The sequence below is a fragment of the Tripterygium wilfordii genome, chromosome 3, assembly GCF_013401445.1.
Source record: "Tripterygium wilfordii isolate XIE 37 chromosome 3, ASM1340144v1, whole genome shotgun sequence".
In the NCBI taxonomy this organism is placed as follows: Eukaryota; Viridiplantae; Streptophyta; class Magnoliopsida; order Celastrales; family Celastraceae; genus Tripterygium; species Tripterygium wilfordii.
In genome coordinates, this window is record NC_052234.1 from 1,031,889 (window position 1) to 1,044,981 (window position 13,093).

Sequence of the window (13,093 nt, forward strand, 5' to 3'; positions counted from 1 at the left end):
TTTGGGGCTTATAATCACTCACAAATGAATAGGCTAAGCTCAAATCTCTCAACCTAGTGAATCCTTCAATCCTAAGTTCACAAGCAAGTGGCAAATACAAAAATCACACTTCTCAGTAATCAAATATAGTATTTGCAAAGCTATTGAATAACACGCTCATAGGATGTCAAATGAATATCAATGAAGAGCATCACCCAAAACCCAATGTATATCAATGAAGAATGGTTCAAAAGAATGAGAAGGGTAAAAAGGTAATTTTTCAGACAAAAGGATCCAAAAACGCAGTCATACAAATGCTTTAATGCCAAGATGTCTGCTCAACTACACAATTTTGATATCAAACTAGGTCTCAGTCATTCCAAGAGAAATTGATTATAGTCATCCCACTCAATCTCATGCATCGATTTAGCAAAAGAAACCAAGGAACCTACTCTACACTTGCACGTGTGAACAAGAATAAGAAATTAACAGTCAAATTGGTAGTGAATCCCCAAAAGCACCTACCCGTCCCCTCCTAATGTCCATCTAGCATGTATGAACAACAAAGCACAACACAATAGGATAGAGGGTAGGAAGTCATACCATACTCTTCAAAAGTGGTCAGAATCATGAGAAACGAAGCATGTCCTGAAAAAGTTAATACCAACCACACTATCCAAGCATGACACAATAAGACTTTTCTTCTTTTTTTTTTTCCAAATTTTCAAATTTTTGATATTCACAAAAGCACACCAAAATAAAGCAAGTTTCACAATGGATTCAAATTCCCTCACCCCCCAACTTAAATGAGACATTGTCCCCAATGTCAAGAATGGAAAACAAGGCAAGAACAAATTGTGAAATGCATTGTGAACATACAAAAACACACCAAGAATGAATAAAAAAATAATCTAACACTACAACAAGAAAAACGATAAGATCATGTGTTCAAATTCATACACATCCTCAAAATGCACAAATTAATTAAATTAGAGTGACAAGGAAATCTTACAATTGTCAAAGACACTGGAAACGCCTATAGCCTTTCCGGTGGTATACTGGTTGCCGTCTCCAAATCCATCTTGCAGTTTTCTCTCTTATCTTTTAGCATGTTGAAATTAGCGTGCTGTAGAAAAGACAGAAAGTATTCATCACATTTGAGATTATAAACTAAGTAAAATAATTCATGAAATCGAAATCTTTGATGCCTCTCAAACATTTTGGACTGACCACAGGTAGTTAACAGTACTGGCAATAAACCATTAGTCAGAGAGGAAACTCAGAAAGACCAAAAATCCAACAAGGACTGAGAAGCCACAGGACAAGTTGTTTTAACAAGATCCATACGGTAGGCAGTTCGAACCAGGACTTCTTACCACAAAACAAGTTCCTCGAATTTTCTCCACAATACTTTGGTTTCAAATACAAGAAACTGCAGGAAGAAAAATGGAAAAAGCCGATTCACCCTTAACATGGAGACATGGGAACAAAAATTCATACTTAAAGTTGGTCACTTTCATGAGCAAATATATCCTCCATCTGAAGAAACAGTGATCTCCGCTGATTTGTAAGGTCAGACACTAGATTTGTTGAACTTTTGGAGCTCCCTTGACCATGATGAATGTCACTCTGCTTTCCTCTCCCCATCTTTGAAACCAAGATGCTTGTTTCTTTCTTTCTTCTTTTCACCACTAAAATGAATGACAAAGAAGATAGGTCATAGCGACAAATCAAAATAATTACTACTGTGTTGATCATCTGCGAAACAATCATAAATGGAATCTGTGAAATTAAATTTTCTTTACAAGCTTACCAGATATGCGACCTTTGATGTCCTGATAACGGAGGTCCGACCAGATATAAGCAGCTAATAATACAACAGCAAAAGAACCAAACCAGTCAAATAGATGAACATCACAGATAAACTCTTTTTAGTCATATTATCAGTCAAGTAGATCATAAAAATAAATGGGAGATCTAATCACCTTTCAAACAGAATGAACATGCTTTCAGCAAATCATCCGCTGCCTCCAAATTTACACAAGCATTGCCCCTTAGGCCTGTGCACTTTTCTAATTCAAATGATTTAGAATCCTGTGCATTTTGCAACCTTGACCACTCAACAGATCCATATTTGTTTGCAGCAAATCTACCAAAACCAATATCCTTATTTTCACTATCAAAAACTTGACTAACTAATCCCTTAAGACCTGGATTGCTCCCTATAACCTCTTTATCATCTCCATCTTGAGAATTTCCTTCAGAACACGTGGGCAATGTGCCCCTAGAAATACAGCTGTCCCTTGAAGCATCATAACTCCCAAACAACTTTTGGTCACTGAATCCCCTATTATAGATGAATTGTCAGCAGCATCAACCAAACCAGCTACCTCCTTAACTTTTGGTGCATTATTCGCTGTAACAGAAGAAGCATTCTCTTGCGAGATTCCAAATGCACCGCTAGCTGCAAATGAATCCTTGTGCACTGACGAACCATTCTCTTTAGCATCCACTAATGACTAAACTTTCCACTTTTCTTTGACCCAATTCTGTAATCCCAAACATATTTGCTTCCTAAAATGCTTATCTGCGTCTTCAGTATTTCCTCCAGGTTTAAGCCCTAAACCTCCAGAGACCAGCTAAAAGCCCCTTTTCCCTACCGTATTGGTCACATCCCCCAACACAGCTCTCTCTTTACTGACCTCATCCGTCAAATTATCTCCACTCATCGTGAATTAATGAATACCAAACAGACCCACAACAAATTTCAACTCCTTATCTACAAATATCAAAAAACCCACTTTCGTTCAATTTTCTCAATATCAATGCAACATACACTAGTCTGGAATCCACAACTCAACCTGCAATTTTCTTTTTTTAAAAAAAACCCTGAATTTCGTCTAAAAAACTTTATTTCCAATGTAGATCGACGTAGTTAAAGAATGTTGCAAAACGTAATACGACGTAAAATTGGAGAAAGGGAAGGAAAGGTGGAAGGAACATAAACCCTAGAACCGGAAGAATCTGAATGTGTATATAAATCAACAGTGTCACAGCACAGCGGAAAGATGAAAACTTTGATCATAATAACATGAATAATATTGAGATACTGACCTCGAAGAGAAGATTTTGAATTTTGTGGAGGGAAAACCATAACAAGATGAGACGAACGAAGCAGCGACCTAAACCCGCATTTTGAATATTTGGATTTCAGTGAGCGCGGCTGAGGTGTGGGCGGGCTTGAGCTCTTCAAAGACCATGAGTGGATCCTTGCGAGGCCCATTCCGGCCACTCGTCAACCTTGGAGTTCGGGACATGATGCAGTCTATAAGCAATGATGAATAAAAGAGTGTGATTCACTGAACTGGTACAGGGAGAGAAGATCAATCTGCTACTTCGTGTTCCCACATGAAGACTGTGATTCAAAGCTCAAACCACAAGCCTTTTTTTTTTTTTGATTGAAGGGGAACGGGAGGGGGTTGGACTCGAACCCACACACAAGGTGGGGCGTCCTGTACATGCAAACCAAGTTGCCGTTCTACTACCGGCTTGGTTGCAACTACAAGCCTTTCAGTTGCAGAGATTTCCGAGCACAAGTTCAACAAGACACAAGTTCCTGGGCTTGAAAGGAAAGGCATATTTAATTAAGAATTAAATAATAATTAAAACAGGAAATTAATTGATGATTGAATTTGATACTCATTTGATATCTCTGATTTTTATTTTATTTATTTTTTGATAAGTGTTAATTTGATAATTAATTGTAAACAACACTGTTTTTTACATGTTAAAATACACAAATAAATAAACAACATTATTTGTTTGCGCATGATATAATCGATAAAAATTAAACATAAAATATATTGAAAGTGTTATAAAAGATATTAAAATGAAAGGTCAACATGTTGATTGATCGGATTTGCTCCCAATTTGATCGAATAATGGTCCATAAAAATTAATGATCTAATTGTTACATTTGAAATGTGAGGGACTGAATTATTACACAATTCATTTGTGAGGAATCGAAAGTATCATTTATCCTGTAAAACGATTCATTTTATTGTATTTTATGTAAAATGACGAAAATAAGGTCAGTGCCTGATCCGATCCGATCCCCCTACTTTTGCGTCAAAACTAATCCCCAACCCCCGATGTTGGAAGGCGCGCCAAATTAACTGCCAAAACGTAATCCAATTGTTATCCGCCAGGTGGATTGACACGTCACTCCCCCTTCAATATAAAGAAAGAAGACACGCAAACTATTCCATGCCTTCTCTGACCTTCCTATATCAATTACTTTCATTTCCTTTCGAATCCACTCTCTACTGCCGGCGAAAATGCAATTGGAGAGACCTAATCGGACGGCCGACGATGAATCCAGTTCCATCGCTTGGCGGATCGAACGTCTGTCCTCACATCTGACACCTGTTCCCCGCCCCTTTTGTGACGGTGATCAGTTGGAGTTGCTTACCTGCGCCAAGGCGGCGAAGCTGGAGGTGGACCGGGCGCAGCTGTCACTTTACATGCGAGGGAAGTACAGGGATATACAGGAGAGGATTTTCAGTTTCTTCGATTCGAGGCCTGACTTGCAGACTCCATTGGAGATCTCCAAGGATCAACACAGGGAGCTCTGTATGAGGCAGCTTCTCGCTTTAGTTAAAGAGGCTCGGATTAAGCCGTTTAAGTATGTTGTGGAGGATCCCGCCAAGTACTTCGCCATTGCAGAGGCGGTCGGGAGTGTAGACATATCCCTAGCGATCAAGCTGGGAGTGCAGTACAGGTGATTGAATCTTTGATTGATTGCGACGGTTGCTTAATTTAGGGTTTTCCCGTCCGTCAGGAGTTAGAATGTCGCATTAATACTTGTCTTTCCTTCTTTTGACTACTCTAGACTTCTTTAGGTTTTTCCGCGATTTATTGCAATTGTGGTCTAATCATTCATGGAGTTGATTTTTTTCCTCTTTTTTTTTTTCCTGTACAGTTTATGGGGAGGATCTGTGCTAAACTTGGGAACCAAAAAACATTGGGATAAGTACTTTGATGGCATTGATAATTTGGATTATCCAGGTTGTTTTGCAATGACTGAGCTGCATCATGGTATGTTGTTCTCCTGGTCTTTGGTTCATTTGGCTATGAGCAATTCAGAACCTTTTTTTATTGAAGATTCCATTAAATCACAAAGTTTTGTAGTATTTGTGTCTGAAATATGTCTTAAGGAAATTATTGAACACGTAAATCTTCAGAAAGTTATCCGATATATAACCTGAAGACTTGTTGCATGGTAGTTTGGTATGTGAGAGTCGATATCATTGTTTTATGTGCCTGAGAGTACACCCGTGCCCACGTTTATGCAATCATTAGGATCAGTACTCAGTAGCCCCTATGGTGAGATTTGTGATAGGGATTTATCATTTGCCTTCACCATCAAATTCCTATGTTCATGTAGTTTCTCTATTGACCTTATCATAGGTTCATATTTCAGTTTTTTTGTGTAATAACTCATCCCAAAACTTTTTTGAGCCTTTCTTTTCATTTTTTGGCAGTATACGTGGACTGCATATCTAAACTAAACTCTTAATCTTTTGGTACTTGGAAGGCTCTAATGTTCAAGGTCTCCAGACGGTTGCAACATTCGATCCCATCAAGGACGAGTTCATAATCAACACCCCTAATGATGGAGCTATCAAATGGTGGATTGGCAATGCTGCAGTTCATGGGAAGTTTGCCACGGTTTTTGCTAGGCTAATATTGCCAACTCATGACACAAAAGGGATTGCAGATATGGGTGTTCATGCCTTCATTGTTCCAATAAGAGATATGAAGACCCACCAGACACTTCCCGGAATTGAAATACAGGATTGCGGTCACAAGATTGGCATTAATGGGGTAGATAATGGAGCCCTGCGATTTAACTCTGTAAGAATTCCCCGAGATAATCTTCTTAATCGATTTGGAGATGTTTCTCGCGATGGGAAATACTCAAGTAGCCTCCCTACCATAAGCAAAAGATTTGCTGCTACACTTGGGGAACTTGTGGGTGGGCGGGTTGGCCTTGCATATTCTTCTGTTGCTGTCCTGAAAATTGCTGGCACAATCGCCATCCGCTATTCGTTACTGCGACAGCAATTTGGTCCACCCAAGCAACCTGAAATTAGTATTCTTGATTATCAGTCTCAACAGCACAAGCTCATGCCAATGCTGGCATCAACTTATGCATTTCATTTTGCCACTTCGCATTTGGTGGAGAAATATTCAGAGATGAAGAAGACCCATGATGAACAATTAGTTGGGGATGTTCATACTCTTTCTGCTGGCCTAAAGGCTTATGTGACATCTTACACTGCTAAGTCATTGAGTATTTGCAGGGAAGCCTGCGGAGGCCATGGATACGCTGCTGTCAATCGCTTTGGTACCTTGAGAAATGATCATGACATTTTCCAGACATTTGAGGGGGACAACACTGTGCTTCTACAACAGGTTACAAGCAATTCATTCTGCATGCCTTTCTCGTGAATTTTAGCACATAAAAATCTAGATATTTCTCTAAAAGCATAAACATTCCTAAAACAATTTCCAGTCCCATGGTTTTGTTGGAGGATGCATGGTAGAAAGTGCCACATGATAGATCTGAATTAGAAGTGAACCCTTCTTTTGGCATAGTGCCAATATGTATGAGTAGTGAACTGGACTTCTAAAATTCTTTTAAAGCTGGTTAATAATATATTGAGCCGACACCATGTAGTGCTGGAGCTTTCTGGTTCTGTCTAGTTTACGAACTAAATTATCTAGCTATTATTTTAACAACTATGTTTTGGTAATATCAGGACAACGCGACTGATGGTGTGGCGGGTCCTTTCGCTCAGCACATGTTTTGAGGAGTGCATATAAAAGATCATTTCCATGCCATTTCATTGCCATTGAATCCAAGTTTTTCTCTTGCTGGCTAGAAAACAGATCCCGTGTTTTCTTTTTGGAGTTATGGTGGGGGTAGTTAGAAATTATCATCATCTAGTGTGATAAGAGTAAACAGGAACTCAAATGGTTGCATTATTATGCTATGAACTACAGCTCGAAGAAATTTTTTCTCGTTACGTCATTGCTCTTGTGTATTTCTACTGCCATTCCGTTTAAATGAAATATGAAATGGAGAGGTTATTCAGGGGTTTCCTTGCCAGTAGTATATATTTAATTTGGTATCACGATGTGTGATTCTTCTTTCTCTAGGCAAGCTAAATTTCAGCTTTTTTACTTGTAATTCAGGTAGCAGGTTATCTGTTGAAGCAGTACCAGGAGAAGTTCCGTGGTGGGACGCTTGCGGTGACATGGAACTACTTGAGAGTATCCATGAATACATATCTCTCCCAGCCAAACCCTGTAACTGCACGTTGGGATGGTAAAGATCATTTGCGAGATCCCAAGTTCCAGTTGGATGCCTTCAGAGTAGGTGTTACTTGTGCATTGCATTTTCAAAAATTGGGGTTGTTTCATGATGTTAATTTTCTTTATCAGTAATTCAAACGATTCTTCGTGTTGCAGTACCGGACTTCTAGATTGCTGCAAAGTCTTGCTGTCAGGCTTCGCAAGCACTCAAAAACTCTTGGAGCCTTTGGTGCATGGAATAGATGCCTAAATCATGTTATCACCCTAGCAGAGTCCCATGTTGAGTCTGTCATCCTTGCAAAGTTTATTGAAGCCGTGCAAAAGTATTTCCAAGTCTTAGCTTCAGAGATTCTTTCTTCCCTTGGTTCATGGTTTTAAATGTCTAATTTGGGCTGATTTATGTGCCAGCTGTCCTGATGCGAGTTCTAAAGCTGCTCTGAAACTTGCCTGTGATCTTTATGCCTTGGACCGAATCTGGAATGACATAGGAACCTACCGCAATGTGGACTATGTGGCTCCCAACAAAGCTAAGGTACGAAATTAGTGTAATTTAAAAAACTGAAGTAAAGCCATGGAAGGTTTAAGAGAACCCGCTTTTCTAGTCAAAATACTGGTAACTGTAGATCTTTCTCCATTGCATTTGGAGGATTACATGAGTTTTTTGGGAGATTATCTATGCCAAGCCTGTTTCATTCATATTTTTCTTTCTCCTGTTATGCAGTCAATCCACAAGCTCGCCGAATACCTTAGTTACCAAGTGAGGAATATTGCAAGGGAATTGGTAGATGCATTTGATCTTCCAGATCATGTCACACGTGCCCCGATCGCTATGCAGTCAGAAGCTTATACTCAGTACACACAGTTTGTAGGGTTTATTCCTACAGAAAATTGAAAGCAGCAAAGATTTTTTTTTTTTTTTTGAAAAAACCAACAGAGCATCTGGAGTAGGAGAACAATGTTGTAAGATAAAATGTGATTCTGAGTCATGTGTTCCACGCACCTCCACCGCTATGGATACGTCTGATCACTAGATACCTTGAATGTTTTGAGATTTCGTGCATTGACAGAATTGTTGTTCACTAATGTCTTGTTATCAGTCACCAGGCATGATCAATGGGCACCAGCAGATTGCAATAGAGTTTATAATACAGTTCAACAATGACCATTTTAATGTGATTTTCATGTTGTATAACTCTTAGGTACGGTCATACAGTTATTGGCAATAAAATCCATATCCCAAGTTCCTAACTACACAATACATAGTTACTGGAAAGGTCCAATTTAGGCATAACATCTACGCCAGGGCAACAATCAACAATATCCTTGTGATCACGAATTGTCATATATCCTTTGTGACCACAATTGATGACAAGACGGATTCTGTGGCAGTGACTTTACCTTTTTCGTCAGATGAGAAATTTCTACAAGGTTTGACGATCAAATTTAGACGGATATTCAAACGTTCTCGGTTAAAAAGAGAGAAACTCACCATCCAATATCCCAGTACAAGATTACATTTTTGCTAACATTAAAAAATTACTCTCATCATCTTCTCAACAGCTTTTTCCTGACAGGAGTTACATTTACAAAACTCACATTTTCCGGCCACAACAATCTTAGAAACATGCCTATTACACAGAAATTAGACAAACATTCAGTGCCTAATCGGCTTGCAATTCAAGTATGCAATGTGAGCAGCTTCACCTTTCTGTCTAATATCCTCGTACATTTTCAAAGAAGCCTCTGAAAATTTATTCAGTCGATCAAGAACTTTTGTAAGACTGACATGTATGCAACACAAGCTGATAGACACATCCTCATTCTTCTCATCATCTTTGCTCGCCACTTCTTCTTCATCGTTTCCATCAGCTAGTTTCTGTGTTTTCTGCAATTGTTCTGCTTGGTGGTCCATTATGTGAATCAGATCAGACAACAAGTTCTTGGTGGAATTACTAAGTTCCTCAGCTGGCAAAGCTTTGATCCCGGCAGACCAATCCCGAAAAATAACAAATATAGGCGGGGCCAAGACTTGGCGGGGGGAGAATAGGAGGAGCCTCCTACCACGGGAACGCTCCTTTGGTAGTAGGATACAGTTTTGCAACCAACCATTCAGAGCTTCCACATAAGATGTAAGGCTATTGACCCAGTTTGCAAAACTTAAGCCAAAGCATTCGATTTCCTGCTGGAGTTGATCCATAATCTGCCTGCGCTTTTCACCTGGAGGAGTTCCTTTCGAGCTTCCGGAATGGTATGCCAATGAGATAGTAATGTACTGTGCATGATGGCATTCAAGCATGGCCTTCCACATCCTGATCAATCTGCATAATCTCAGTTTGTCAAGATTGAATAAGAGTGATAGATAACAGATATACATATTTCGTTCACCCACGAATCTCGAGAGTAACAAAGCTACAGAAAGAAAACGTTCAATGCAATATGATACTAACCCTTGGATTAGTTCAATAAGTTGTGGCTGCAACTCTTTATCTCTCATTTTCTCGATCCTTTTTGATATTGAATCTACTGAATGAATGGCCACTCTTATCCGTGAATGCAGATCCTTTACTACTGCACGGGTTTTGTCAATCACTCGAGCACTACAATCCTTCGCAAATTGGTGCCTCAGTTGCTCACACTTCCTATCATACTTCTTTCTAACGGACTCACTGGCCTAAGGAAGGAGAAACTTAAGCATGTCAGAGACTTGGCAACATACTTATAAAGAGGAAAGCTTAGTGCATCACAGACATCACCAATTACAACTACAAACAATTCAACAAAGAACAATGAAACGCTTATGACATTAAAACAAGGTAACCTTACTCCATTATGAATTACAACTACAACCAATCAAACAAGGAACAAAGAACAGGATAGAATACATGAAAACAAGGTTAACTCATTTCTGTTAAGCTTCACACAAGTTATCCTACAACTCAGAACACCGCTATTGTTAAGTATCAGAAACAAGAGAGGTTGGTTTTGATTAGAAGAGCTCGGTCCCATAATTTTCACTTAAAAGATGATTGTTGCCATTGAAGAAGAGAACTAGTGCAGTCATTTACTCATTCACTACAGTTTATTTCAAACAGGTTTCAAGCTTCTCATTGTTCAAGTCCAAGAATACAATTGGCAATTGGCCTCCACAGAGATCTACAAGTTCTATCATGATCTCATCAGACAGAAAGGCATTTGCAAGATGCACCTCATGCTTTTTTTAAATAAGTTGTTAGAAATATAGCAGCAAAAGTATCCTCAAAACCATAAAACAACGATTAAGTCACGAAAATGAGAACGAAGGGTTCCAAAGTTGATATTAGTGGTTTTTTCGTCTGTGCTTCAGTATTCTGTATTCATATGCTGGTTATCTTTATCATGAAAGCTTAAATTATATAATGGTCCACAATCAAAATACCACATGGCAACAGGTCACAAGGATGCAACTTACTGATAAGCAGGGCCAAATTTATGTTCTGTCACAAAAATAGGAAAAAATTAAATCCTATATTATCCAAAAGATCAAAATGATTCAACTATTTAAGATGTAGGCTGTCAACCACACACCTTTACTTCATCGTAGAGTTTTCTTTCCCATGCGTACAACCTGTCCAGTGTGGAGGAGTGACTTCCAGCAATCATACAGAACTCCTCATTAAAGTCACTTCCGCTATCATCAGCATCCTCTTTGGATGCTGTGACAAGTGGATTTCTAGATGAAGAAGACCTTGAAGACGTTGACCGCTTCCAAGTAATAACCTTTGTAACATGATGTGCAGGTTCTACACATATATATTAAGAATATAAATCATGGAAAGAAAGTCTGAGAAATGTAGAGACCATGTAACACGTAAAAGAATCACAAACAAAAGAAGATATGAAGTACTTAACCAAGTAAATAGGCCCAGAGGACGGAAAACAACCTCACAGGTTGATCGACTAGGATTAAAGTCATCAAACCGTTTGGCAGGCATTGCCAAGTAAAACTTCAATCGTCGATGAAGATAAAAAAAAAAAAATACTGAACATTAAAATTTTGGTCTATAGGCTTTAGAAAGACTTGACTGCTAAGTAGAAGTAAACAACGAATTCTTAGTAGGCTGTTGTTGAACATTTTATGAAGTGTTTAATTATCATTCATTCCCAAACCTGTAAATAGAGCTTACCATGAGACACAAGTGCAGTCCTTCGACGGCAGCAAACAAGTTTGAAAACCCCCAAGATAGCCAACGCGGATGACCGCCCTATAAGAGAAGGTTTGTCATAAAAATCATCAAATGTATCAAATCTTTGAAATTTAAGCCAGGAAATAATCCTAGCACACTTCAACAATTCATGTGGCAAAACTAAATTCTCAACGCTAATACTTACCCTTTGTCTCTGAATATCCGACTCTGATTTTGTTCGCCTCAAGCATCCTAGACACTTCCTTTCCAGCTTCTGAGGCTCTAAAGAAACGATGCTCTATATCCTTTATACTCGAAAGAAAATCTTTAGCTCTGTGGGTAATAAACTCTGATGGATCTTCTCTTTCTGCGCAAAAATCATTTTCCACCACTGGTTTCTCCCTCTTTGAGCTGGACTGTTCAAGAGGTACCCCGCTTGAAACAGTTCTAGCCGTATGATTGGCATCAAGTTCTACATTGAGGTGCCTTTCCTCATCTCTGGAACCTTCAGTTCTAACTGACTTAACAGTACGCCCATTAAGCTCCACAGCTAGATTCCATCGATTATTTCCAGCCCCACGATTGCCAGAGATTTCAAAACCCATTGGCTCCATATCAGGCATCGAACTTGTATTTAAGCTAATTTCATTAGGATTAGTGAACCTAAAGCTTTCATCATCAAAATCATCATCTAACCCATTACGCCCAACAAACCTAAAGCTTTTAGCCTCATCACTAGGGTCAAAGAAATCCCAAGAAGAACCTGATTCAAAAGGAGGCGGGGGAGGTGGCATTGGATAAACAAATGACTCATCATCCACACAAGCATCAATAATATTTGGATTCACAGTAAAACTCACAGCAGCAGCGCCACCTCCAGACCTCATGTAGCTCAAATTTGTAATTGGCGGCGACAGAGGGCTCTCATTGTGCAATGGAGAATCCGAAACCTCTGCAATGTGCGAGGGAGACGGAGATGGGTAAGAGGAATGGGATGGGGTCTTGTCAAGGTCAGAAGCGGAGGTTGACAGGGAGGACTCAGTCAAGACCTCTGCCTCCGCATATCGCCGGAGAGCAATGCCAATGTTTCGAAGGGACTGAATGTAAGAGACATGAGCAGCTGCAAGGGAGTAACTCGAATCAATGGCTTGTTTGATAAATCTCTTCCTTTCTTTACAAAGGCCTAAAGCAACATTCCTCTCCGTCTTGGAGTTTCCAAAACCCATCTTCACCATTTCACCAGTCCAATCAAAGATTTTTAAATCCAATCCAAGCAAACATTAGCAGAAGCAACAAGGCCAAACCCTATCCTTAGGGCGAAGATCATCTCCCAAGCAACACTTGATAGCCCACCCAGAAAGTGAAGGCAATAGAAGGACATAGGAAGTATAGCCAGACCGGAACAATCTTCTTTAAACCCTAACCTTATACAACATAAGAAAAAACAATAACCTTTTGAAGCCACAGAAGCAAATGTGTTGACTGTACAAGAAACGAGAAACCCACCAAGGAAAGGCTTTCATGAGAGGATTGTGACAAGACCCAGAAGCTGAAGAGCGAGAAACAAAAGT

The 13,093-nt window shown here is 39.3% G+C and overlaps 3 protein-coding genes across 3 annotated transcripts; 1 reads left to right on the forward strand and 2 right to left on the reverse strand.

Annotated features, from left to right (window-relative positions):
* Nucleotides 1-1,015: 1,015 nt before the first annotated feature.
* Nucleotides 1,016-2,708, reverse strand: LOC119992919. The gene is made up of 7 exons (XM_038839757.1): nucleotides 2,640-2,708; nucleotides 2,370-2,443; nucleotides 1,965-2,326; nucleotides 1,793-1,846; nucleotides 1,529-1,670; nucleotides 1,356-1,411; nucleotides 1,016-1,227 (listed from the first exon to the last, which is right to left on the reverse strand). Exons 1-7 carry the CDS (start codon nucleotides 2,706-2,708, stop codon nucleotides 1,016-1,018), a joined length of 969 nt encoding a protein of 322 aa, XP_038695685.1.
* A 1,536-nt stretch (nucleotides 2,709-4,244) lies between these two features.
* On the forward strand, nucleotides 4,245-8,442 carry LOC119995287 (acyl-coenzyme A oxidase, peroxisomal). The gene is made up of 7 exons (XM_038841742.1): nucleotides 4,245-4,759; nucleotides 4,961-5,076; nucleotides 5,576-6,456; nucleotides 7,240-7,419; nucleotides 7,516-7,682; nucleotides 7,768-7,891; nucleotides 8,081-8,442. The coding sequence occupies exons 1-7, from the start codon at nucleotides 4,317-4,319 to the stop codon at nucleotides 8,249-8,251; spliced, it is 2,082 nt and encodes a 693-aa protein (XP_038697670.1). The 5' UTR covers nucleotides 4,245-4,316; the 3' UTR covers nucleotides 8,252-8,442.
* A 388-nt stretch (nucleotides 8,443-8,830) lies between these two features.
* Nucleotides 8,831-12,800, reverse strand: LOC119990088 (protein ALTERED PHOSPHATE STARVATION RESPONSE 1-like). The gene is made up of 5 exons (XM_038835913.1): nucleotides 11,728-12,800; nucleotides 11,523-11,600; nucleotides 10,924-11,138; nucleotides 9,807-10,030; nucleotides 8,831-9,677 (listed from the first exon to the last, which is right to left on the reverse strand). Exons 1-5 carry the CDS (start codon nucleotides 12,755-12,757, stop codon nucleotides 9,014-9,016), a joined length of 2,211 nt encoding a protein of 736 aa, XP_038691841.1. The 5' UTR covers nucleotides 12,758-12,800; the 3' UTR covers nucleotides 8,831-9,013.
* Between the last annotated feature and the right edge of the window lie 293 nt (nucleotides 12,801-13,093).